At 48.1% G+C, this 27,945-nt stretch overlaps 1 protein-coding gene across 1 annotated transcript; it reads right to left on the bottom strand.

Moving 5' to 3' along the window:
• Positions 1-433: 433 nt before the first annotated feature.
• SMG5 (SMG5 nonsense mediated mRNA decay factor) lies at positions 434-27,678 on the bottom strand. Its single transcript, XM_007948437.2, has 22 exons — positions 27,605-27,678; positions 23,948-24,046; positions 23,324-23,447; positions 22,796-22,952; positions 19,316-19,405; positions 18,104-18,193; positions 17,371-17,449; positions 15,219-15,344; positions 15,044-15,112; positions 14,188-14,396; positions 13,410-13,547; positions 12,648-13,244; positions 10,210-10,385; positions 9,000-9,075; positions 8,084-8,259; positions 6,991-7,149; positions 3,284-3,343; positions 2,728-2,887; positions 2,076-2,166; positions 1,252-1,326; positions 695-833; positions 434-517 (listed from the first exon to the last, which is right to left on the bottom strand). The coding sequence occupies exons 1-22, from the start codon at positions 27,676-27,678 to the stop codon at positions 434-436; spliced, it is 3,048 nt and encodes a 1,015-aa protein (XP_007946628.1).
• Positions 27,679-27,945: the final 267 nt, after the last annotated feature.

Below are 27,945 nucleotides of genomic sequence, written 5' to 3'. Positions count from 1 at the left end.
CCCTCAGAGCCTGGAGGGTCCAAACTTCTGGCCCCCAACCACCCTGGATCTGGGGTGAGGAAGAAAGGTTCCTTCTGCTGTTCTTTCCCCTCAGAGGTCCAGGAACCACTCCAATAAAACACAGATGCCCATGCCTGCCACCTGCCCCTGGGGACAGCACGGGGTCTGAGGCATGCAGGCTGGCCTGGGGTCCACAGGCCTCTCCTGCTCCAAGCATTTTCCTTGCTTTCCTGACATCGGCTTGGCAACAGGGGACCCCGCCCTCCCACTGGCTCCTGGCCCCTCCCTGCAGCCTCTGCACGCGGCTGGGCTTCCTTCCTGTGTGCGTGCGTCAGTCTGCGAGTGGTGGGGTGACTACAGGTGGTGGTTCTGGCTGCCAGGGAGGGCAGGAGAGATCTGGAGTCAGCCCCACAGCAGGGCCTGGGGGTCAGTCTCAACCAATCTCCTTCCACTGCTTGTAGAAGTCCAGAACATTTTTGATGTCCACACTGGCGTGGGCAACGGCCTGCAAAGCTGCCTACAGAGCGAAGGGAAGAGATGTGAGGGGGCCTGACTCCTGAACTATGGCACAAGTTGTCAAAGGGCTGGGGCAGGGGTGATGGAAGGACAGCTGAGTGGAGGGCTTGAGGATGGAGTCCACTCTGGTACCTCCTCCTGTCCCACCCTGCCCCTTACCTTCCAGCCCATGACCCACCTGCATAGGGCCTGAAAGCGTGCTGGGGTTGTCCAGTGAAAGGCCTGTGACAATGGTCACCATTCCACTCGGATCCTCTTCACCTGCTCCCTGGGCCAGAGTAAGCTGTTTGCAGCTGTCCAAGATCTTATAGAGAGTCCTAGGGGAGAAATGGGGGAAGATGGGCCAAGGCCCATTATTAGCACAGCCTGAACACCAGGATCTCCAGGGAACTGGGCACTAGGAGGCACCAGAGAAGAAAGAGGAGGAACCAGGGAGCCCTGGGCAGTGGGTGTGGGAAGCTGGCCCTGGAGGATGTGCTACAGGGAGGCCCAGGAGCACTGTGTGCAGGCACCGCACCCAAACATCTCAGAGGGGCTCAGCTACTACAGCAGGCGTCTTACTCCCTCCAAAGGGAGACCTGCAGGAGGCCCCAGGAAGGTTGAGTGGGGAGCCTGAGCTGGTCCTGCTGCCTGGTACAGAAGTCTGTGTTGTGGCCCTGGCCCATGCTTCTGGAAGCGTTCATGGAGGAGTGGGGCAGGCAGCCTGAGGCTCCCCAAATGAGGGTAAAATTTTACCAGGCATCTGCATCCTGCCTCTTCAGCTTATGCCGTTCAAAGCTCTTTCCCACCTCTTTCTGGCAGCGAATGTACCTGCGAAGGAGACATGAGAGTGGAGATGGGGGGCAGAGCATGGAGGGGTACTTCATACAGAGCAGACCATTGTGGCTTCGGGGGCTCATCTTTCCCATCATGGGTCTGTTTGGAACCATCTGGAGCGGCTTCCTGGCTGCTCGTTTTTCTTCTTGATAACATCGCTTCTCTAGTTCCTCCCAGAGGAGGAGCTGGGAGGGTAGAAGCAACAGATGCTTTTCAAGTCAGGGCTTCTGGAGACAAGGGCCAAACAAGCAGTCTTTGTGTGGCTTCCTGACCAGGCAAGGACAGATGAAGAGGCGGGTGGGGCCCAGCCAGCAGGGAGAGGGGTGTGTTCTCCCTGTAGTCCTCTGGCCTCACAGGCCAGAAGGGCCTGTGCTGGGCTAAGGACCTGCATATACTGCCATCTGCTCCTCCCTGGATGGTCAGACCCTTCCCACATCCTCAGCTCAGTGGGAGGTGGAGGTCCTAGGCTGCCCTGATGAAAGGGCTCCCACCCCAGGGGACCTCATCACCTGACCCAGCCCTAAAGTGGGAGATACCTCTCCTGAACAGGGGCTCAGCTACTACTCACAGCTTGGATTAAAACTGTGACTTCTAGTTATCTCTTTTGTCACTGTCCCTAGGCAGTGAGCAAAAAAAGGTGGGCAGAGACTGTATGTGTCTTACTCATCTCAGCAGCTCTAGATCTAGCTTCCTGCCAAGCACACAGTAGGGAGCTCAGCACAGGTCCAGCCAGGCTCACTCACCTGTTTCCTTTTTTAAACTCTGCCTCCAGGTATCGGATCCCATCCCGGGCCCCTGGGTGTTCCTTCTTCAGCAGATCCAGACCATCAATCACTGGTGGGCAAGATGGAGGTGGGGAAGGACAAAACAGATAAGCTCAGGTTGCTATGGCGGGGGCCCTGCACGAAGTACCTGAGCTCACCCCAGTATACACTGCAGGAATAAAAGGGGCCATGGATTCTTTAGAGTTCTCAGTTTTTTAAAACACTGACATCTGCCAGCAATGTACTTGTAAATTTACCAAGTGCTTTCACTTAAATTTTCTCATCTGTTTCTCTCAACTGTCTTGTGAGGCCCATTTCGAAGATGAAATGACTGACATTCAGAAAGGCTGTAGGACTTGACTAAGGCACTGTGTATCAACTGGGCCCCAAATAAGGGTCTCTCAATCCCAAGCCCAACAGAGCTCTGGTGGTGCAGTGCCTAAGGCTTTTGACTGCTAACTAGAAGGCTGGCCATTCCACAGAAGGAATATGGGGCAATCTCCTTCCATAAAGATTTATTGCTTTGGAAGCCCAGTGGGGTTGCTATGAGTCAGAATCAACTTAATGGCAGTGGGTTGGTTTTAATCTTTGTTCTGCCTGTCCTTCCCACCACCCTCTCCAGTGTGCTTACCAGTCCTTGGGATGATGACAATGAAGCGGCCACTGGTGGCCAGCTGGCGGATGACAGGGAGGTGATGGCAGAGGGCCTGGGTGTCAGGGACGAGGTAAGGAGACATGGCAGACTGGGCCTTAGGCTGCTGCAGGCTGCCTTCCAACTGGGAGACTTCAAGCTGTGAGAGAAGGCAGATGGTGGAGCTGTGGGGGGCCCTGCAGCCTGGGCAGGGAGGAGTGGTGCTCAAGGTGGTTCAGAAGGGCCTCCTCCACCTGCTAAGGGGGACAGGGCACTCTTTCTACCAATAGCTTTGGGCAAAATATAGACAAAAACAAAGGGTAAGGGAAGGAGAAAAGGAAGGAAACGAGACCAAAGGAATGCAGACGGGGCGTTAAGGTTCAGTGAACAGCGAGCAGGAGAGTGGGGGTCTGTGAGGGCAGGAAGACAACCTGAGGGAAGTGGAGGGCCACAGCGGGACAGAGCAGGAAGGACTGCAGCTGGAGGGTGCAAATGCCCGTGGGGTTTAGGCAATGACAAAATGAAGAGGAAGAGCATGTGGGCCTTGCTTTCCTACCTGAAGTCGGAGCTGAGCCATGTCTCTCATTAGCCTGTTCCGCCGAGCTTCCTCCTGTGCCTACAAGTTAAAAAAGACAAATCATAAGTTTGGGATGAGGAGCTGAGGGTGTGTTTCCTTCCTCAGTGACCAGTGACCAAGAAGACCAAAAGGAATTCCTGGGGTCTGAAATGGGTGTGGCCTCACATAAAGTCACTTCTCTTGTCATTCTTGCTGAACCTGGGGAGGGAGGCATAGAATGTACAGCCTGTCAGTGCGATCTGAGCTTCTATCATCACCAACTGAAGGTCAGTGCTGTTCTAGGGAACTCTGGCTGGAGGGGGGTGTCACATATTGTCACTGCGCAGGATGCCACTTGGCTGTGCCATCACATTCCCCACCTAAGTCACCTTCAGTCTCTACTCCTTAAACACTGGCTGGGTCAGGGCTTGGACTCGACTCCTCTCAATTTGTACTCTCTTCCCAGGGGAGGCCACCCATGCACCTACCCCCAGCTTCTATCACCATCCACTGGCCAGCTTCTTCCAGATTGAGCCCAGACCTGACCATCTGAGTTCCAGATCCACATATCCAACTGCTTGCTCAACAGCCCCATCTGCTCCAGGAAGCCAGCCTCTCCCTGCAGTGTCCCTATCTTGGTGACACCACCATCTGCCTAAGTCAGAAAGCTCAGGGTTAGCTTTGGCTCTTCCTACTCTCTCAGTCCCAGAAGTTATTAGCTTCCAAGTGCTGTCAATTTCACCTCCTAAATATCATTCAAACCTCTCCACTTTCCTCCATTCCTACTGCTGCAATCCCAGTCCAAGCCAACATCCTTCAGTTAACTGTTGTCACAGCCTCCTTACTAGTCTGCCTCTAACCCAACCCATTTTCTCTACCTGCAACCAAGTCAATCTTTCCAAACCCTGTGATGCCCATATACCCCTGTGTAAAAATCCTCTGTCTTCTGGATGAAGTCCAAGTTCCTGTGGTCTGAAAGACCAGGTTAAAGGATGGGGACACTATCTTATAAGACATGGGGAAACATGGAAGGCTCTTTGATGAGCAAAGGAGCATCGTCAGAGTGATGCTTTAAAATATCCATCTGGAATGCACAACCTCAACCTAATTGCGAGAAGACAGCAGACAAACCCAAATTGAGAAACATTCCACAAAATAAATGGCTAGTACCTTTCAAAGGAGTCCCCAGGTGGCACAGTTAATGCACTCTGCTGCTAACCAAAAGGTTGGAAGTTCAGGTCTGCCCGGAGACACCTCAGAAGAAAGGCCTGGCAATCTGCTTCTGAACAATCAGTCCCTGAGCACAGCTCTGTTCTGACACTCACGGGGCCAGCGTGAGCTGGAATCAGCTGGATGGCAACTGTTTGTTCGGGTTTACTGTACCAATACTAACTATTCAGTTGTGATCACTATACTATGGTTCTGCAAGATCCACCCCGCACTTCCCTACACAGTCCTGAATAAAAAAAGAATATTCCTGCCCAAACGCCTAGTGTCCCCTTTGAGAAACACTGGTGTAAGAAAGAAGGGAAGCAGAAGACCAGAACCTAGGTGAGAACCACCCCAGCCCAGGCCCTGTCAGTGGACTGGGTAAGAAATTTCCTCTCTTCTCACTGTAGAAATCAAACTTTTGAGTCTTACTTTTAGGTTAAAACTGTAATTCTGAAACCTGATGTTCCAGAGGGAGATGGGGCACTTGTGTGAGTCACCCCAGAGAACCAGTGCACATGAGGGAGATTCTAAGGGGAGGCTCTGCTAGCACCAGTCCAGCGGGGACATGGACTGGGCCTGTACATTCCTCAGAGGGAACACTGACTTTCAGTGGTTCCATCAGGAAAAAGGGGTCTCTGAACCAGGCAAACACTAGAGGCCTAGAGAGTAGGTACAGAGGCTCCTACGTCCACTTGGCCTTCAGAGAAGTCATGACCCCACAACAGCTGAGAACAGCCAAGACAAGAACCCAGGTCTGTCCAACTGCAGGCCTTCTATGCAGCATCTATAAAATGAAGATGCCAGCATTCACTTCACAAGGCTGCTGGGGGTGTTAAATGAGATGTCTGTCACAAGCAAAGCATACTATGCATACAGAAAACTTCCAGTAAATGAACAGAGATGGCAAAACAACTACTATTGCTATACTTAGGAGATCAGGCCCTTGGGGCAGAAGCCTGTGACTTAGGCAGAGCAGGAGGCATCCCCGGTAATGTGGCCTACGTCCAGTACCACATGAGAGGGGCTTTCAGGTACCCCTTGTCCCCCAGGAGTCTTTAAGAGCTACAAGCTAAAAAAAATGCCTACAAAAATGTAATATTTTTTAGAGTGAGAGAGGAATGTGGAACAAAACTCAAAATCATTAAAAAAAAAAAAAAAGAGAACCAGTTTGCTGGTCTGATAGAGCCTGGTGGAACCCCTGAGACTATGACCCCATACTGCCCTTCAGGTCTGGAATTGAACCCACTCCTGTGGCTTCCAGCCAAACAAAAGATAGGCATATGAGCTGAACATTTATAGTAGACAGATACACTCTTTGGAGAGATCAATCATGGGAGAATAGAAGAGCTGGGTATATACGCAGGGAGACAACTTGGGGGCGGAAGTGCATGGGAGGGAAGGACAAGGGAAGAGGTAACTATGGGGACGAAGTGGGAGGGGAGCTGTTGCATTATGGGAAATTGCAATATCATGAGATAAAGTGTATGTGAGCTGCTGTATGGAAGATGAATTTGCTCTGTAAACTTTCACCCAAATCACAATAAAATTTTTAAAAAGGAGAGGGAAAAAAAAACCCAACTTTTTGAAACTGTAATTCCCCATAATTATTTTTGTAACCCCCGTATGTTTTCTCCAATGGAATAGGAATAATAACCTTAACATAAAATGTGAGTTATTTTTAAGACAGTAAGGAAGGGAGTTTCTGAGGAGCTGGTGTCCTTTCCCAGCCAAGCAGAATGCCTGTAGGAAAGGGGCCCAGAGAGGGTGTGACAGGTATTGGCCTGGGGCTGGGAAACAGAAGACTGTAGGAGAGGGGATTGGCTTGGAATGAAGAAACCCTGAGGCTTCCTGAGACATGTGGGCTGTGCTTCCCATGCCAGGCGCCGATACCCCATACGTACTGGTGACACTCAGCCCAGGGAGGACAACATGCCCAGGGTTGTACAGGCCCCACTGTGGAACCTAGATTCTGGAGTATTAGGCCCACAAGAGAAAGGACTGTCTTGTCCTAAAATACCAATGCGATGTGTCTGATATAGAGCAGATTCTCAGGTCACTTCCTACTCTTGGGGCCTTGGTGGGATTAAGATTTAGTGGAGTGAGAGGGTACCTGCATGGGGCCTAACATCAATATCCCTCCACTCCCTTCCATTCCCCAGTCTTCATCCTTCTCAAAACCTTACATGTATTATCATTCATTCCACTTTTCCAAAAGCCTATGAAGTTGCTTCTGTTATTCTCACATAACTGCTAAGGAAGTCGCTTAGCAAGGTTAAGTGACTTACTCAATTCACAGGCTCAGAGATGACAGAGATGGTCCTCAAACCCAGGTCGGCCTGGATTTAGGCTCTGCGCCAGGCTGCTCTGTCAACCCCTCCCTTTACTTCCTTCTAGGCCTCCCCTCTCCCCGGGTTTGGTTTCCCTAACCTTTCCCCTGGTTTTCTCAGTGAACCTAGTGGCAGCAGAGCTGACAGGCAAGGAAAGGCCTGACTCACCATGCGGAACTGGGCCTGGGCCTGCTGCAGCAAGTTCTCCTGCTCAGACTGGGCAATGCTGACGAAGATGCCAACCTCTGGGTTGAACTGTAGGATGCTACCCTGCAGGCGGGCAACGAAGTGGCCAAAGCTGCGGATGCAGCAGATGCGTACCACCGACTGTGGGAGACATGGAGACACACGCCCGACCAGCTAAGCAGGCCCCTCCCGCCTCCCTCTGTCCCCAGCCACCTCAGCAACAAGGGCTCCTCAGAGAGGCTTGTGGTCTGTGGCAGCAGGAAGAGGAGCACTGAAGCTCAAAGCCTCTCCCGTTGCCAGGAAAGGAGTAAGCAAGTAGGGCAAGGAGATTCCTAGGATGGTTTACTCAGAGCTGAGAAGAGAAAGGGCTCAGGGCTGGGAATGAGGAGACTTGGGTTCCTCGTCTAAAATGAGAGCACTGGACTAGATCAACATTTTTCAACTAATTTTTTGGGTCATAAAAACCCTTCCTCCCCACCAAGTAAAATCTTATCTAGAACCTAAAATACAACATAGTCTAAAGCCAAGCTGCTCTGGTTTCTGAGGGAGCAAGAGGGGTGGGGTAGGTGGGTGGGTGGGTGTGTGGTGTGGTGTGGTGTGGGGTGAGTGTGGGGGTGTGTGTGTCTGTCAGTCTGTCAGCAGAGGGGGTCTGTCTTGCTTGACTTCTCTCTGCTGCCCCCTGATGGCCTGTGTGGTGACAGATTCAAGGGTGAAAGTCACGATACTGAGTGAGCAGCACATTCCCCTCCAACTCTAACTTTCTATAGCTGTTTGATGTTCAGCTCAAAGAAGGGTAGGCCCATAGCAGAAAAGAGACTAAGCAAGACTTCAAAGTCTGAACGGTGAACATATCCCATCGTCTGTAGAAGGTGGAGAACAGGGCCAGGTGGGTGTTCTGGAAGGACAGTATGCCCAGGTGAGAGAAGAACACTAAAACAGCTCATGTAGCACACAACCTGTGGCCCAAAGACACTGTCCCTTTCTGGATAGGAGGGGCGCCCTGTTCCCCCAACCTTCAGCCCTGCTTTGCTGTGTATGACTGATAAACAGAGTGTGTCATGAGAATCATTCGTACCTCCTCTAAGGCGCTGAGCAGGGGCCTGTCCATGTCAAAGTTAAAGCGTCTGTGGGCAGCCCGGAGTGGGGGCAGGTTGCGGAGAGCTGTGTCCTCAGGAAGCAGCAGGGAAGAGGGCAGGTCAGGCAGTTCACAGCCTTCAAGAAGATCCTGGACCTCAGGACACAGTGCTAGGCCTGGGAGAGAAAGGACACTTCAGACCACCTGCCAGGGGAACCCCTAGTCAGAGGGACAGAGCCCTTGTCCTTTGGGAATACTAGGGCTGATGAAGACAGGACATAATCCTAGGACAAAAAGTGGGGAGAGAGGGAAGGAGGAAGGGATGGAAAGAGAGACAGATACACCAAGGCCAATCAGGGCAAGCTCTAGGATATCAGAGCTAAGGGGTTAGTGGAGCACAGCCAGGAGGGCAAGAATGTGGACATCTCAGTTGAGAAGGCTCCTGACAGAAAAGATACCTACACCGCAGTGGAAAGGGGAGAAGGGGCTCTGGAGGAATGAAGAGCCCTTGGAGAGTCTTAATGGTAGGAGAAGGTGAAGTTTTCTAGCTGAGAAGTGGTAGGAATGGATGAGCCAGATAGATGAGCTCTGGAGGTCAAAGTCCATTCTCAGTGGCCACAGACAGCAGGATGACACCAGCGACCAGGCCTGTCTCCAGGCTCCTCTCACTCTGTTCTTGCCCACCCTGCCGTCCCCCCAGGGAGCATACTCCCAAGCTGCCCAGGCCACCTGCCCGCAGTGGGGCAGTGTTGGGATGAGAAGAGAAACCGGAGAGGCCTAGAGCACAATGACTGCTGTGTACTAAGAGGCTGGGCAGTGAATCCCATTAACCTCCTTACCCCACAGGCTGGGTTACCAGGAGGGGGCTGGGCACGGTGGGGCCAGAGAGGGGAAACAGCGAAAGAGACTCACTCACCAGACTCCTGGAGCTCACTAGCTGCTGGCAACAGATTCAGCAACACAGACAAACGGTTCCACAAACTTTGGGAGCTCTAGGGAGACAGAGGGTGAGGGGCCTTTAGCCAGGGACAGTGTTGGAGAGTTGCAATGAGCAAGAAAAGCACTACATTTGGAGAGTTTAAGACTACAGTCAGAGGCCTTGGAAGAATTAATGGAAATATTAATAAAAGAGGCCAAGGGGCTCATGGAAGACTTGGAAAACAAGAGCTGGTCCTTTGAGGAATGCGGAAGGGGGACAATGGAGCCTTGCTGAACATGACGTGGAGCAGCTGGATACTTCATGAAAAGAGGGCATGAGACTCCAGGAAGGACTTCCTGGATCTTGAAAATAGCTAGTGCTGGAGGAGGTGACTTCACATCTAGAAGTCATCACACCCATTTTGGCTCTGTGGGTCATGATCCAGCATTGCCATCTTTACCACACCTCCCTCAATGACTAATGATGACTGAGGAACCAGTTTTTGTAAGACACAATGACACACTCAAGGGTGTGCCTGACCCTGTCTTCCAACTCTCTCGCTGGGAGAAGGGGTGACCACAGAGAAGAGGGTCTTCATGGAGGCCAGGCATGTGACTAAAATAAAAGAACACTCTGCGTAAAAGCCTCAGGGACCTACAGGCTCAAGACTGAGACTCTGAAGCTGGGAAGGAGAGGGCTATGATCACCCACCCAGCCTCACGACTCTCCTTCAGCTGTTCCCTTGCCTAGAACACTAGAACACCCTGACAACATTTGTTGGACGATCTGACCATTTCTAGATCCCATCTTTTCTGTCACAATCTACTTAACCACCTCTCCCTTCTCTGGATTCTTTGTACTTATAATCTCTACTATCAAGTGTTGCCCTCAAACACATACTTTCATCTCACTAACAATACTCATAATGGCAGACATTATGCCTGGTGTAGAGGAAACAAAGCAAGATATGCCGCCCACTCACTGTTCCCAATGCACAAGATCTGTATCCCAGCCAAGGCCACAGGCTCTTTGAGGGCAAAGCCATGTCTAACCCTTCTCTTATAAGCAGCAGAAAGGTCCAGCAGAGTGGGTGCTGAGAAATCCTTCCTGTCTTATTGAGACCATCTGGGGGAATTCCAAGGCCCTCCTGGTGCCCTCCTCCAGCCCCTGGGACCTGACCAAGGACAGTGGGGGTGGAGTGACACACCTGAGCACACACAATGATGAGGTCGGGGTTGGTCCGCAGCCAGTCCAGGAAGACTTTCACAGCAGAGAGTAGGCCTTCACCCATTAGGACCTGCAGTTTCTCCTGGACGCTGCGCTCATTCCGAGAGGAGTGTCCACTAGACTCACTCTCCTCCGACTCAGAGCCTTCCTCAGAGGCTGGAGGTGGGTGAATAGAGGAAAAAAAAAACTGAGATGAACAACTAATAGGCACTTGGCAACAGGCCTTGACTCTGCAGGGGGAGGCATGCCCTGGCCCTGCCTGGCCTCTTCTGCAAAATTCTGACAGCCAAGAGGTAGTGAATTCCCTTATAGACCACTGCCCAATTTTTCCAGGCCCGTTAATTGGTTGCTTTTAAGCCAAGGACCTCATGTCTTTTAAATACGATTCTGTCAGACTTAAGCTAATTTGTGAGGCTGGTCTATAGCTATTGACTCAACCAATATTTGTGAAATGCCTACTCTATGCTAGAAGGCAGGGCAGTTAGTCAGAGGGGAGCTAGCTGTAAGGGAGGGGGAGAAAAAAGGGGTACAGTGCTACAGAAATACTTTCAACTCTTAGTTATTCTACTTTGTAGATTATGACATTGAGCAAGTCACTTCACTTCTCTGAGCATCAGCTTCTCATTTCTTTCATTCATTCAGCCCCAACCATGTGCCAAGCACTGTGTCAGGTAGTGGAGATACAGCAACAGACAAGTCAGACAAGTCAACAGACAACTTCATTAGAATGGGAAAAGAATAGAAAGCTACAGCCCACAGGAAGGAAATCGAACCTAGCCTTAGACAAGTCCCAGATGAAGTGATTTTTAAGCTAAAATCTAGAGGGCAAGTGAATTAGCCAAGAGAAAGTCCTGGGATAAGGGAAAAAAAGTATGTTCCGTCCAGAGGGAGCACCATGTCCAAAAGCATGGAGTTAACACTAAGTGGACAGCATTTAGAAAAAGGTTAACAATGTTTCTACTACAACAATGCTGTGAAACACCCACTTAAAAAAGTACAGCCTAACCATGGTCGCAGGGGACATCAAGCTCAATTGGCATAACATATTACACGAAATAATGTTCCACATCCTACCTTGACCAGTAGCAAGTGGGATCTTGGGCTCCACTACAGGTAGAGGGCTAAAGGTAAGGCAGTGATGGTAGAGATGAGAGGTCACTAGCTAAGAGTGGAAAGTGGCTCCCTCAGGTGAGTGCCCTTGGCATGGGGTGTAAACCAGAGCAGGATGCCGACAGGAGGCTCAAATACCTGGCTCTGAGGGCTTGTCTAGATCCCCACTGACACAGGGCCTACAGCTGGCAAAAAAAAGCTTGCAAGCACCCATGTAGGAGCAATGATGGGGCTTTCCTCATCCAGAGCAAAGAAGAATGAAGACAACCAAAGACAAGGGACTGGGTACATCCTCAGCCTATATATATGAGACCAGAACTAGATGGTGCCTGGCTACTATACTACCAACTACTCAAGAGGGGGATCTATGTAGGAGATCCTGGATAGAGTGGGAGAACAATGTAGAACTAAACTCAAAATCATAGGAAAAGAAAAAGGACCAACCAGAGCCTGGTGAAACCCCTGAGACTATGGCCCCAAGCTGCCCTCCAGGTCTAGAATTGAACCCACTCCTGGGGCTTCCAGCCAAACAAAAGACAGACATATGAGCTGAACATTTACATTAGGTAGGTACACTCCTCAGAGAGATCATGGGAGAATAGAAGGGCTATGCACACACAGGGAGACAGCTCAGGGGGGCAGGAGTGCATGGGAGGGAAGGACACATGGAAGGGGTGGCTACGGGGAGGAAGTGGGAAGACAGCTGTTACACTGTGGAAAACTGCAGTCAATGTCAGGAGACAAACTGTATGTGAACTGCTGTATGGAAAATGAATTTGCTCTGTAAACTTTCACCCAAATCACAGTAAAAATTTTAAAAACAAACAAAAAGCAGGCTAGTGGCTGGCAGAGAATAAGCTCCACAGTTGCTTACTGCTACTGAAATGGTACTCCCTTTGCAGGGAAGATCCTCAGGAGAGAAGTGTCATAGTACTCTACCTGCCCTGGTAGAGGCTGGTTTTTCTAGCTCTGGAGGGACCTGGGATGGCACCAAGGGAGGAAGCTGAAGCTACGGTTGTTATATGGCAAGGAAAGTCCCAAACTCTGAGAGCAGGGTGAAGACATAAGACCAAAAGTCTCCATAAGACAAAGAATTGGGTTGGGAGCTAGTAATGAGGAAGTAACCAGGAGAGGGAATTCTCAGGGGAAAGAACTTCATGGGCTCCACTACAGGTAGAGGGCTAAAGGTAAGGCAGTGATGGTAGAGATGAGAGGTCACTAGCTAAGAGTGGAAAGTGGCTCCCTCAGGTGAGTGCCCTTGACGTGGGGTGTAAACCAGAGCAGGATGCTGACAGGAGGCTCAAATACCTGGCTCTGAGGGCTTGTCCAGATCCCCATTGACACAGGGCCTACAGCTGGCCAAGGTGTGAGATTCAGTGGGGGGCTGGAGGAGTAGGTTGCTGAAGGTAGGGGCCAGTCGGAAGCAGCGCTTAGTCTGGAACATCTGGGTGGACATAGCTTGTAGATTGCTGGCAATACTGGCTTCACTGGGGCCCAGTGGGCCATTGAGGGACTCAGGAGGCTCTGGCCTGGCCCGGGAGGGCTCCAGCGCTGGGGAACGTGTCCCCTCCTCGTCCTCCATATCTTCCAGGTCTGATCGGGACTCCTGGCTGTTCATTTCGGAGTCTGTCTCAGCATCAAAGGCTGTTCCTCCACCTTCAAGACTCTTGTCTGAGCCACTGTCTGAACCCTCACTGGCCCGGGCCGAGTCATGGCTTGAGTCAGATTCAAAGCCTTCACTCAGGTCACTGTCATCACCAGCTTTGGGCGGGTGGCGGCGGCGGCGCAGGCAAGAGAGACGGGAAATCTTCCGGCTCTTTCTGACTTCGCCCACTTGAGGTGCTGCAGGAGGCTCAGAATCTGGCTCCTCTTCTTTTTCCAGTGGTTCCTTGGACTCTGGCTCATCTGTGAGAAGAGAAGGTCAGGTGGAGCCTAGAAGAGTGGGCCTAAAAGCCAGGAAGTGTTCTCTAATACTACCTCCACCCCTCCCCCATAAGTCTCATGTTCCCCTTCCTTGCTCTCCATGGCCCATGACAACCTTTCCAGTCACAGCCTCCCCCATTCCTGCACCTGTGCTGTCACTCTGGAATGCCGGCACGGGGTTCTCGCCCTCTTCCAGCTCAGCCTGCAGCCGTATGTTGACATGATTGACGAGATGGGAGAACAGGGCCAGGGTAAAGGCGATGGCTGCACTGTACTGCTTGGATCCTACAGCCAGGAAGGCCAGGCATTAGGGGCCAGAGACGCTGGTGAGTAGGCATCATTTCCAACCCATCTCACCTGTTCTCAACCCTTCTAAGACACAACTACCTCTCAAAGATACTCCTAAGTGAAAAGATTTCCCAGGTCTTGACACCATTATCCCTCTGTAATCTGAAATGTGCCAGGTCACAACATATTTCCTCAGGTAAGCTTATGTTCTTTGTCATCCCCCCTCATCCTCCATGGCTTTGATGCCTTCACACAGGCTCTTTCCCATGCCCCAAACACTTGCATATCTAGCCCTGCCCTACCCTTCCATAATTGCTCTCCATACTCCTCTGCCAGAAAGGCATCTATAACTGCCTAACTGCCCCATTGACAAGGTCTGAAATCTTTCTGGATCAGCCAAGTATCCTGTTTCTGTCTGGTTCCTGGCTGAGGGTGTTTATGTGTGTAGGGGCCGGTGAATGTATGATTGCCTTTGCTTATTCCCCAGGTGCTCCTGTAGGGCAGGGTTCATACCCTTTACCCTTTCACAGCCAAGCAGTGACACAGATGATGAAGGGGCTGTTTGTGGAAGAAAGCTTAGGAGTAACAAACTGAAGAAAAGGGCAGTGAAGATTCCAAAGGTTATGGGGAGGGCTACCTGCTCGCTTCAAACTGTGCACACCCATAAGGCAGATGATGACCATCTGAAAGATGAGCAGGTCCGGGAGAAAAGCATAACCACTTTCATACTCCTCTTCATCCTCACTGGCCAAGCTGAGGCTGGGTGAGGAGGGTAGGTAGAAGAGACAGAGGTTGAAGTCCTCCAGGACTGACTGGCAAAGTGATGTCAGCTCTGAGTCCACTGAGCTGTAGAAGGGTAGGAATAATAGGGGAGGTAGTGACTGGGCTGGGGAAGGCAAAAAATTGGGAATACAAGATTCAGAGAAAACTAAGGGATCCTGAGGGGCAGACTTGAGAGAGTATAGCAGGGGTTAATACTGGACTTATTCCCAAAGCAGACAAAACATGAAGGACAGATACTACTGTGGAAAGGCTTCTCACTCAGCCATACCTTCATTTAACATCTATTAAGCACCCATTATGTGCCGGAGGATGAGCTGCCTGGAGACTGATAAAAAAAAAAAAACAACAACTCAATGCCATGGAGTCAATGCTGACTCATAGCAACCCCTGTCGGGTTTCCGAGGTGGTAAATCTTTACACAAGTAGATTGCTCAGTCTTTTTTCTGTGGAGTGGCTGGTGTGTCTGAATCACCAGCCTTCTGGTTACCAGTCAAATGCCTTGGGCACTATGCCACCAGAGCTCCCCAAGACATTGATGATAAGCACAAACTGGGAAAAAGAGTAAGGGATGCCAAGAAAAGACTGAGTGGAGAAACTGCAACTAAGAGATAGAATTCAACATTCATTCCACTCTCTTCCCTTCAAATCCTGCCCCATAAAGCAGCTGTCCTACATGGGGACAGTTCTTACTCATGTGCTTTTCCACTTACCTGCTTTTGGGCTGTAAGAGACTCTGTAGGTACATAAAGTTCACCAGCAACCTCTTAATGTCTTTACATCTGAAATGAGAGGAGCCCAAGGCAAATGTTCAATGGCTCCAGAGTCTCTACGGTCCTACTGCACCAACTGCAGAAAGACCCGTGCCTCCCCCCAGGCACTGCTCACCGCTTCTTGCTGGGAGAGAGTTTCCGAGTCTCACACTTTTTTAGCTGGTGGTACATTTTGGCTGCCTTGTCATATAGCCGCTTAAGGTTCCCATAGGCCCCCTCAAAGGACACTTCTGACTGGATGCTGAAGGAGACAGAGGCAAATTGCTGAATTTTGGCAGGGGTAGAGATGGAGAGAGGAAAGGTCATTCCACCAGGGAATTCCTCAGGGAATGATGTTACTAGTAAATACCAATAAAACCCCAGTTGCCGTCAAGCTGATAATGACTCACAGCAATCCCAGGCAGCCAGAGTTAAACTGTGCTCCACAGGGTTTGTAAAAGCTGCTTTCAGAAGTAGACTGCCAGGCCTTTCTCCTAAGGTGCTCAAACCTCCAACTTTTTGGTTAGCAGATGAGCATGCTGACTATTTGCACCGACTAGGGACTCCGGTAAATACAGGCTGTCCCCGTCTCACCTCCTATGTACATATGCAAAGTGAAAAACTCACGGCACTATCTTTCTTCACTGACAAAGTGTGTATGCACATGCGCGTGCGTGCGTGCACACACACACACACACAAAACTTCTTCTGGATTAATCGAAGTAAAGATGTCTTTACCTTCTCTATATTTATAACGGGACACTTAAGTCTATGGTACGTTACAAATTTAACTTAGTTCTTGTTAGTTGGGTTAACAGGTTATGAACTTGGTAACTCTGTTTAAAATGAATACAGTGGTACAAAGGCCTTTCTGCACTGATCTAGAATAGGAGAGCAAATACTTTGTTGACACGGGACTAGGTTTCCTCGACCTGGTGAACCAAGGATCACAGCACGTGGAATTGCAGGCAGAACTGTGAAAATCACTTCAGGGCTTGCCCACTGAAGCTATAAAGATCACCCTATTCCCTTTGCTTTGAAGCCCACTCACTGTACAACCTCTTCTGAGAATGATTTGGCTTCTCAAGTAGACTATAGCCATGATTCAGTGACAACAGTAAGTTTTTCAGTTTTCCTAGCAGTTTATTCTCACTGTAACTTAACCAACTGCATCCTATCAGCCTTATGTACATTTGGTTATGATGACTCGATACCCTGAGCCTCATCAAATTTGTGTGCCCTTACAAAATTATCTTTAATTCTGAAAGTCAGACTCTAAGAAGCAGTAATACCTCCCCCCCAAGCTCTACCTCCTAGTTCACTGTGTAGTGTCTGGGGTCTTAAAAGGTTGCAAGTGGCCATCTAAGGGATAGCAATTGGTCTCTGTTCGCTTGGAGCAATAGAGGAAGCTGCAGAATCAGGGACAGTAGGAGGAGGACATGGAATTTGTGGCCTCTGTGAACAACTGCTTCCTTTGCCATAAGACCAGAAGAATTGATGGTGCCTGGCTATCATTAATGAACAATTTGATCAAAGATTCTATAGAAGAATATTTGATCAAAAGGGAGGGAAATACAGAACAGAATTTCAAATTCTCATGGACTCCAGACTTCCTGGAGCCATTGAAGCTGGATCAACCCATGAAACCCCTGACCTTTAAAACTTCAAAACAAAAATATCCCATGAAGTCTTCTTAAAAGCAAATGACAGTTTAGTTTAACTGTTAAATATATCTGCCTTGAGTATCATGTTCTTTTAAGAACTATCAAATGGGATCAAAGTAACAATAGCAACTCAAAAGATTAAATAGGAACTTTAGGGAACAGTGAGTTTGTTAATGTGGGAGGAATAACTCAAAAAAGAAGGGTGAGAATGGTTGCACAACTCAAAGAGTGCAGTCAGTTTCACTGAATTGTACGTGTAGAAACAGTTGAATTGGTACATATTCTGCTGTGTATATTCTCAACAACAAAGTAACATTAGAAAGAGATACTGGAGCTTAGGAATCTGAAGTTCTTATCAGAGGTCACTTTGGTTAACATTTATAATTCCTTCTCCAAGAAGACAGCAATCCTGTATTTTGCATAATATAGCTATTTTAGCTGTCCAAGTGCCTATGAGTCCATCTGGCTGAGTGAAAAGCAGCAAGGCTGTGTCAGGGTCCCCCTAAGGGGAAGAACTCTTCAAGCTTAGCATTCCTCTATCATTTCCAGCCAAGAACTAAAGAGAAAGGAAGAAGGGAAGAGAGAAAGCAAAGCAGAGCAGGGAAAGAGCCAACTAATACTCACCAGCGCAGGTAGCAATACATGGCTTCCACATTATAGTACTTGTTGCCTGCAAGGGTGCCCAGCTGGTTGAAGGGCATTCCTGGTGAGAAAGAGTTGTGCAGTCTCAGGCCACAATACTCACCTGAAACACCCAGGCCCAAACAATGCTAAGCATCAAAGAGCTCGTGGGGACATGAACTGATCTGCAGGCGACACCAGTGTCTCACATGGTTAATAGCTTAATCTTTTCTCCAGGGGATTACTGATCTCTTCTCACTTCCTGGCCCACCAGGGGTTACCAGCACTGAAGGGGTGCCATTTCTTTGGCTTTTCCCAGGTGATGGACTCCATGGAGCCCTCTCCTCTATCTTCCCAGATCAATTTCTCACCCGAGTTCTCCTTCCTACATGCTAACTCTAATCTCTTCCTATAATGGAGTTCCAGCCCTTCTCTTACAGCCAAAGTGCAATCTCTTCTTTCTAAAGAGATCTCAGGGACAGAGAAGCTATCATCTTCTTTCTTCTCTTCTGCCTCCCTCCTTCTTAGTTTAAGACTTTCCCATTTCTCTTCCCCTTCTACTGTCTTCTGAGTGTGCATTACAAGGGGGAGAATGCATGACCAAGGTATAGTAAAAGAGCTGAGGGTGAGGAAGAGCTTGGGGAAAGTGAGGATGACCTGCTTGCCATCTCAACAATATCATCTTCCTCTTGGAAAATGTTACTAGGTTGGAAGGCCCAAGCAGGGATCTACTTACCAATTTGGGGAGCTACTGACAAGGCTTGGTAGTAAAATCTCTCAGCTAGCAGCTCGGTGTCTACGCCAGCTAATTCATTCTGATACCGTGCTGCGAGAGAGAAGAGGGGGAAGTGAAATGCAGTAATTCCATGTTTCAGAAAACCTCCCCTCATCTGGAAGTCTTCTCTGAGGAATTGTAATAAGAGCCTGGAAGGAAGATACCTGAGCTAGGAGGCACATAGCTTGAGTCTCTGGCATAGTCTTAAATCTGCATATAGCTCTGGTAGCACAGTACCTAAGGCATTTGACTGCTAACCAGAAGGCTGGCAGTTCAAACCCACCAGCCACTCCTCAGAAGGAAGATGGGGCAATCGACTTCCGTAGCGATACTGCCTCAGAAACCCAAGGAGGAGTCGCTATGAGTCGGGTCCGACTCAATGGCACATAACAACAACAACAATAGTGGGCAAATCATTCAACTCTCTCTTCCTTGCTGGTAGGTTCAAAATGTAAAGAATATTTAGTGTTTGTAAGGTAACAGGCTCTTCTTGATTATCTCTTCCCAGTGGAGGGGAGCTGCAGCATTTATATAATAGCTTGGAAAGATCACTCTTATTTGGTTCTGGAATACAACTGCTCGATTCTAAAGGGAAGACACTAAGGGTACTCCGGTCAGTCTAGTCCTATGAGGAGTCTAGGAGTGGGATGGGGGCAAGGAGAGAAGAAGCCTTGGGTCACTAAGAGATAATATACCCAGCAGCCACATGAGGAACCTCTGTCTATCAGAACTAGAGACCCAAGGGCCATAAAACAAGACAGTGTTTTTCCATTCTTAAAAACATCTGTCAAGCAGATATGTCCTCTCAGAGGTCTTTAATTTCTCTCCTGCTAAAGTTCCTATTCATCTAGGAGTCCATGAAGAGAAAAGAAAACCCCAAAAAAGAAGAAAGACATTAAATTAAAATCTTCCTAATCCACTAATTCAGTTACCATCCTGATTTTCACAAAGCTCAAAGACATCTTCCTTATTCCCGTATTCACTGACCCTCTTTGACTCAGAGAAGGGCAATGAAAAGAAGGGATCATTATAGGCAGACTGGAGAAAAAAAGTTATCAGATGCCAAATGACTCCTCCTGCTCTCCAATCAAATAAAGGGTGGACCAACAACTAAAGTAGCTTGGGCTTGCTCTGTAGTCCAAAGAGAGAAAAAGAAAAGATGCAGATTCTTACACAAATCCCCCAGGTACACTAGACATCGGTGGCATGCCATCTGTGCCCAATCCATCTCCTTCCCTGAGGCAGACACTGGCTTCTTGCATCCTGAGAGAGAAACAAAGAGACACTAATAAGCCCACTCCTCTGCCTCCTTAGCCTACGGGGAAACACTTTTCCTAAGTAGAGACAAGAGATTGCAAATCCAGGACTAGCCATGGAAGACTGTCTCATGGGGCAGAAAAGATAATACATCCAGGACACAGGTAGGGAGAGGGTCACAGATTCATTCACAGGGCAGAAAGAAGCTGGAAGAGAGCTAGGGCCCTCAACCTAGGACAGCTCTAACAGAGAAGATCATGTAAAAGGTCTTCATGGGAAGGCTTCCAGAAAGAAGACAGAGGTGAGGTTCAAGTGTCAAGAAGGTCACAAGTGCCTTTGGTAGAAGTAACCCATATGAAGGTAAAACTTAGGTAAAGACGAGAAACTAACTTACCAGGAAAAGCAGAATCTGAATGAGGCCAAAGCGAATGCTCCTGGCCTCTGTCTAGTGGAAGAGAGAGGTCCACGGAAAAGATGATCCAAGGAGGGTCTGGTCATGATCAAGACAGGTGAGCTTGCCTTGCCTGAGTAGACTGGCAGTGACCAAACCCAAATATGCCTGAACTTTCAACTCTCCTTTCACCCACGTCTTTCAGTTTAGAGAGCACGAGCTCTTTGGGAGGCAGTTTTCCCATGTCCCAGGTACTGTTCTAAGTTTTTGACAATATTAACTTAATCCTCATAGCAACTCCATGAGATGGGTACTACAATCACTCCCATTTTACAGTGAGAAAATCAAGGTCATATAGCATCAAGTTGGAGAGCCAAGATTCAGAAGGCAGTGTGGTTCCAGACACCATCCTCTTAATCACTCTACTATGCAGCCACTCCTAGGTGTCAAGCTCCCATTCTGAAAAGCCCTTCCTAGGTATCTAGAGATACCTCTGAGCTAGCTGAATTGAGAAAGCATCTGTGGTACAGTGAATTACTTGGTATGGCTCTTCTAGCTTTGGTCTTTGTGACCTGGGTGGGCCTATGTAAATGTGAGGTGCTTATGGCCTAACAAGGAAATCGGATAGATTGTTAATAAAGTAAATAAGGCACATGGCAGCCTTGTATAGGTGGGACTGTGCAGATAAGGTGTGTGGAACCCTAAGGTAGAGATTGGTCAGTTTTGCCACTCCACTAAGCTTAAAATGAGCCATCCCAGGGAGAAAAGGGGGATCTCACTACCATCAAGATAGAAAGAGTAGCCAGGAGTAGAGCACATCCTTGGACCCTAGATCCCTGCACTGGACCTTCTTGGCAGAGAGATGGCAGCAGCAGAGGCAGAAGAACCAAGAGACCAGCATGAGACGGAGCAGCAGGTTTGCCAGCCCACGGAGCAAGAACTAAGTGCCTTTGGGCAAGAGGCTTGCTGGTGGAATGGGGTGCCTTTGGGTGCTTACTTGCTAAGCTAAAAGAACTTTGTAACACTGGCCTGAGCAGGGCAGAGGCCAGAGAGAAGCATGCCTGCAGCATGCCTAAGAAGAAGCTGCCCTGATTAAAGAACTGAAGAACTGTATCTTGTTTCTGTTCCTGAATTATAATCTGTTACTTCCCTAATAAACCCCATAATCATGAGTATTGTCTGTGAGTTCTATGTGGCCACTGCAACGGAACCCAGCAGAGAAGCAGAGTGTGCCATGGGAGGGACGGACAATGTCAGAATTGGTAAAAAGACTGGAGGGTGGTGGCATGTCTGACCTCCACTTCACAGGAATCAGCCATGGGCTAATGCTGCTTATGGTGATTCCATCTGCCCCTCATGAAGTCAGAGGTCAATGTCTCCCCATACACTTTTTGCAGCATCAATGAAGAGAAGACTGACAGGGGAGGAGAAGGTCAGAAAGGGATTCAAAGAAAGTGTACTGGGGAATTAGCCCTTTGAGTTAAAGGTTTCTAACCATAGTTTCAGACTGTGGACCCCTCTGGTCATCTGGTAAAGCCTATGGATGCTATCTTAAAATAATGTTTTGGTTCAACATATTTCTAATGCAAAAAATACATAGGAATACAATGAAAAACAAATATACTGAGAAACAGTTATCAAAGCATTTTCTTAAAACATCTGCTAGACAGCACATGTATTTTCCTATTAACACATTAAATAATGGTCTAGTAGAGGATCTAACAACTAAAGGTAGTTTCAGTCTTAGGACATATTCAAGTTACAACGAGCTACACTGATAACCATCTGTTTTTAAAAATATATATATCTTATTATTAGTAATACGCTGCAGTGCATAATTTGTTGATGTTTTCATTCTCCGAAGTTCACTTGCATATGCTCAATTTTATGATTCACTATCCAAAACACTGCTGGATTTATAGAGATGATAATGAAAGATAATAATAATGAAAACTTTCTGAAATATGAGGTATTTGACTTGCATCAGAAGCAACTTAAGACTGAGTTGTCGGAACAGAACCCCGCTGAAAGTCAGCAACTACCTGTATCAAGGTGGTGACGAGCATAAAATACATTTCAAGATATCAATAATGATTACTGTGATATGATAATATCTGCTGTGATTTATTGCTAACAAAGCGACAAGTGTGCCTACAGATGATGATGATGATTATGGTATTGCTTAATTTATAATTATAATTAACCTCTCAGTTAAAGACTAGTGGAATTACGATTTTAAAGGAACTCCATGAATTCTATCCACAGAGCTGATATAGATCCAACAATCTCAAGAATGGAACCACTGCTTTACAGGCCGCATCATGGTCATGACTAGGCACGTCCCCAGAAGCAGATGGTCTGCTTTTCACTACAGAATGCTGCCATGGTGGTGATAAGGACACAACCTCCGTCTCTAATTCAGAATGTCAGTGCCCTGATGAGGGCAAGGGCATGGAGTAGGAGATGGAAAAGGTAGAAAGCAAGAGAGTTGAGGGAAGAACCTCTAAAGGGTGGCTAAACTAAAGAAAAGGAGGTAAACCATAGATGCCAGTTCCTCAGTTAGCAGCAAAGGTGTTTACAACACTTGAGACAATATCCATAATTTTCCTAACATTCTTTAAAAATTCAATGTTCATAAAACAGTGGTAAACAAGCACTAAAGTGAGAAGAAACAGTGCTGGACAAAGTCAGTTGAGAAAACAGCTGTGAGAAAAGAAATGCTATTAATACCATTTTCCAGTGCCAGATCTACTCTAGATCATTCTTTCTCTCCCCTGACTCTGCATCAGTCTGGAATCATAGACCAACAGAGGCCTCTCTCTTTCCTTAAGATCTCTGCATATGCTTATTTGGATGAATTAGAACTTCCTGAACTATTTGTAGGTCTTGTTAGAACACTCTCTGCCTTGCTGGGTCACAAGCTCCACAAACTTTTAGGGATGAAAAGTTCAGAGGTGGAGGTGCGTGATCCTGCTCCTCAAGGCCACATTTCAGATTTTACTGACCTATGAGGGGATCGGTGACGTGGGTCCAGTCGATGCAGCATTGCAGTTCGAGCTGGTAATGGGACTGGATATAGAGGAGAAGATGCTGGTAGAAGCCAATCCCAGCAACCAGGTGTGTTCTGTAGGCACATTCCAAGGTGCTCCGGCTATGGATGTGCTGGAGATTGGAAAAGGGAAGGGGATGGCTAAGCAACAGGCACAGAGTCCCACTCTCTCTCTCCATACCTGTCCACCTCACTGAGGAAATAAACTTATATAGACACATTTTTTTTTAACTCTACAAATACCTACAACTCCTCTTATTCATGCAATACCTCCATACCCTTTGATCTACCTTGGTCTTCCCATCTGGGACCAGGCTCCCCTCCTTCTCCAATGCTAATTAGGCCTACCTCCCTGATCCTTTCTGCCACTGCTTCCTTGGTTCCCCTCCTGACTGTGCTCTGGCCCACTTTCTAGCTGTCTCCTCCATCCTTAGCATCCTCTCTGTAGACAAGTTCCTTCCCAAGTTCTAGGACTTTCCCTTACCTTTTTGTTAGTCTTGATAAGCTGGATAACTTCATAGTATACCTTTCTCCATAGCAGCTCCTCAGCCTTCCTCCCATAGTCCACTGGGTGTAGGAACATAAGCTTAACACAGAGCTCACGCAGCCTGGGAGGGTGTAGAAGAGCATGAAAAAGACTGTCTGTCCTTTGGTGGGAGACACAAGGACTGAGGGCAAGGAGGCATCTGCCAATATACCCACCAGTGAATCCCTGGGACTCCCAAAGAAACACCAAAGGGTCCATATGACCTAAGATAACAGAAGTCTAGGAAGGCAGTGGGAGCCCCAAAAGATAGAGGCAGGAAACAGTAAAAATTTTAATAATCTTCATTTTCTTCTATATTTTTCTCCCATCTTCCCTGCATTATGTACTTTGGCCAACTCCTACGATTCAAATGGTACTTCAGTGGTACCAGTCTATTATACGTACAAGCTACAGATGGATTAAAGGATCCTCATCTCCTCTTCAAGAAAGGCCAGAGAATTTACAGCCTATCATGATATCACCAGGTCAGTAGGTAAGAGAAAAGGTGCTATGTCTGACAGGGTATCAGGTGGAGAGGGCAGGGAAACAGTAAGAATCTGTGGTTTAGAGTCTACAGCTTACTTGTTCCTCAGGCTAATGTTTTCTGGTTTGAACACTTCTTGATAAGCAGTTTTGTTGCAAAGGATGAGGTCAAGTCGATGCACAGCCTCCACCACAGCCCTGCAGGGAAAGAGAGGCAAACAGCCCTTGAGCTTTGTGCATGGTACACAGGACACTAGGATGCTGATTCTAGAGGAAAAGCTAAAGAATTAGGGGTGATGGCAGCAGGGTCAGTTCTGTATAAAACAAGATGAACAAGTCTCCATCCTCATCTAGTAGGCCCTCTGGGGTGGGAGTGGGGTGCTACTAGCATTCAGTGAAGAGAGGCTAGAGATACCACTAAACATCCTACCATGCACAGGACAGCCCAACAAAACAAAGAATTACTGGCCCCAAATGTCAACAGGGTCAAGGAAGAGAAACTGTAACACAGACTCACTCAGTGGAAAGAGAACTGGCTGTGATACCAGGCAGAAAATCTAGGGATTGAACTCAGGCTGTGTTATATTAACTCTGACTTTGGGCAAATTACCTAACCTCATTAAGCCTTAGTTATCACATCAATAAAAATGAGGATAATAATAGCAGGTACCTCAGAGGACTGTTATGAGGATAAAATAAAATAACTTACATATAGCATTGGTACTAAATAGGCATCCAATAAATAATGACAGAACGAGTAAATTATTATTATGCAAGAGGTTATTATCTGACACAAAGGAAAGGCATCCTTAGTATAAAATTCTGCTTTGAAATAGAGGGATATGGAAAAGTAAGGGAGGACTCCTGAGCTGCTTAGTTGTAAAAGTGGACCATCCATTTCACCATTCTGCCCAGTCTTCTGGATTCTACTAAAGGAACTGTTAGTTTAGCATATAGTTAAGAGTGCAGGCTCTGAAATCAGACTGCCTGGGTTCAAATCCTGGCTCTACTTCTTACCAGCTAAGTGGTCCTAGGCAAATATCTAACTTCATTATCTCTCAGTTCTCCCATCTATAAATTGAAGATGAAAGTATTATCTAGCTTGTAAGGATTAAATTAGCTAATATACATAAAGCACTCAAAACAGCACCTGAGTAGTGCAAACAGCAATGCTCAGTAAGTGTTAGTCTCTACTCTTTCAAGGCTGAGAGGGAAATGCCAGACACTGAGAAGTCAGACTGTCATCACAGCAAATAAATGCCTACAGTGAATGGCCAAAAAATCCCAGAGCTAGGTGACATCTCTAGAAGGGTAAAACCAAGAGGATGACAGGCATAGCTATGGAAGAAAAACAACTAAAAAACTAGCAATGATGATTCCCAAAACAAACCAAGCTGTGCTCCTGGGCTAGGGTAGCTAAGGCAGTATCCCAATAAAAGCCATCCTGTAAAGCACAAAGTCACCACCTGCACTCCAATGAGTGGGTGGGAAGGTAATCAAGGCCTTCTCCCAGGCAATCTGAGAGCTCACCATTTCTCTGGAAACCTCTGGGCTGTCTAGAGATGGCTGCCAAGCCCTTTTAGCCAGCCTGGCCTCAATGTCTGGGGCTGCATCAGTGAGTTACTCTATGGCAGCTTAGTTTCCAGGGCAGAGCTTCTTAACTTCAATGCCATGGAGATACTAAGTGTTGGTGTTTGTGTATGTATATACATGCATTTGTGTTTTTGGAGAGGCTCCAGAGCTCTGCTTAGATTCCCAATCCAAAAATGGTTAATAATCTCTACTTCAAGAAGTTCTAATTGCAAGTTCTCAAATATGAGAGGACTCAGTACTCTTTCCCCACTCCCCATCAGACCATAAGCTCCTCCACTAAATTGTTCAGAACAGAAACTAGTCTTGTGTCTCATTCACTACTGTAACCCCAGGTCTAGCACAGTGTTACACTTTTTAAAAAATGTTTTAAATAATAATAATAATAATTAATTAGTCTAATTAATTAATTAGTGCTTTTATCCATTCCAGCATCCCTTCTCCTGTTGCCTTTTCTTCTGAGAAAAGTTCTAAAAACATTTCAGAATTTCATGCGTAAACAGCTAAGTTATGGGACTTCCCCAAATTTACTGGAGTTCTGAGTGGCAGGTTCTCAATCTTAACATTTATCTTGGGCACAGAAGTCAGATCTTCCTTCCTTAGTTTCCTTCCACCAATCACTCTTGCTACAACACATAATAAAAATAGAGACTGGCTGCCTCAAATTTCCACACTGCTCAAAGCATACAATTATAGGTAGAGATACCCATGTGCATACATGTAAACCACATATACAAACACACCAGCTTAAGTCAGTAAGATCAATCAAAGTACTGGCTTGAGAAAGAACCAGATTTAAGAATGAAAAGAAGGATGACCACCAGAGCCATCCCCCAAAGCTAGAGACTAGTAAGGAATGTTGCAGACACTGCCCACGCTGTCTGACAGGCAGTACCAACACTCGGCAGCATGACATGACGAGGCACACGTGCCACCCCCAGCTAACTCTTTACTTGCCTAGGGACTGCTTGGGGCAGCCCACAGTGGGAGCCCAGGGACTGCTGGGTTGGATCACTTTTCTATTTTTGGAGCAGCCTATGCTCCCCTCTGCCTTCTGGCTTAGAAAGCCAGAGCAGGCTGAATGTCTGCTCAGGGAAAAAAAGACAACATGCTCTTGACCCTTTCACTGCCAAGAAAGAGGCCAAGGCTCTAAGGGTCATTTCCTCATGCAAACATCTCTGTTCTAGATTGTCTAAGCTACATGAAAATGTCGAGTTCTTTTCCCTAACAGAAGGCAAAAAACTCAACTCGGTCTCTATGCTTCATGCTATTCTGATCCAGTTATGGGGCCAATGTCCTGGTGCCCTACTCCCCAAATCCTCAACCCTGGGTGGGAAAAGCTCCTATTAGACTGTTCCCCTGTTCTCAATAGAGTGATGAAGAGTGAAGATGTGACCTGAGGAGTGTGGGCAGCACGGTGGAAATCAGAAACCTGGAAAGGAAGTTCCTTGGCAAGAGAATGCAGTCATGAGGCTAGGAGAAAGGCAGGACTCAGGAGTTCCCAAGGGTACCGAAGTGGGCACCCATGTCCTAAAAATACCCTGAACCCAAAGTCTTTCATGGCCCTTCCAGTCCAATGCCAACTAGCTTTCCAGCTTTCTTCTCATTCAGACTCACAAAAATTAGAGCCATAGATGACTTCAAGAGCTTATCCAAGCCGAATCACTCCTTTTAAGGACAAGGAACTGAGACTCAAGGTCACACAGTTAGAAAACGGCAAAGCAAAGACCTGAACCTGGCTCTCTCGACTTCAGCCCGGGGCTCCTTCCCTGTTAAGTACTACTCGCAGGAATCCCCACACGGTTCTAAGCACCGTTCCCTTCCGGGTTCTTCCCCATCTATGGCCCCACCCTCACCTACCTTACTCTTCCAGCCCCTTATTCCCACCCTCTTGGCACTAATCCGCAAAGTTTAGCGCCCACCCCAAGTTCACTACGGAGGGGACTCCTCCACGTGCTTCCCTCCAAACCTCCCACCCACCCAATTCCTCGGTTCAGCTCCATCCCGGTTACGGAGCCCCGCCCCTCCTGCTCCCTCCAAAATTGCACCCTCGTTCCTCGCCTGCACCCCAGCCCGACACCTAGTTCCTGCCCGTCCAGGAAGCCCCGCCCCTCGCTGTAGCCCCACTTTCCTCGGCTGCTGCACTCACGCCCCAGCCCCTCTCACCGGTAAAGCCGCTTAGTGTGGAGGACCTTTGCTTCGGGCTCGCTGCTCTCCCCTGTCGGGGGGCCTTGGCTCATGGTGCCCGGGTCCGGGGACGGCTCCCGGTCACAGGCCCCCGCCACCCACTGCTGCCGCCACCATTGCCGTCTCCGGCCGTAGCCGCAGCCGCCACCGCTGCCGGCCCTGCTCGGCCGCCATCGCTGTGAGGCTGCTGCCCGCGACAGCTCCTCCTCCGCCTGCCAAATCTCGCGATATCAGTCGCACAGTTGTAGGCCAGTGGCCTGCTTCTGTCAAATCTCGCGAAACTCGTTTTCCCTCCCGGGAAGTTGCCAGAACTAACTCTG

This window comes from Orycteropus afer, unplaced genomic scaffold, assembly GCF_000298275.1.
Source record: "Orycteropus afer afer isolate SDZICR_OR568_19922 unplaced genomic scaffold, OryAfe1.0 scaffold00217, whole genome shotgun sequence".
Classification (NCBI taxonomy): domain Eukaryota; kingdom Metazoa; phylum Chordata; class Mammalia; order Tubulidentata; family Orycteropodidae; genus Orycteropus; species Orycteropus afer.
Note: the sequence above shows the minus strand (reverse complement) of the source record. Positions and strands in the feature narration are given on the sequence as shown.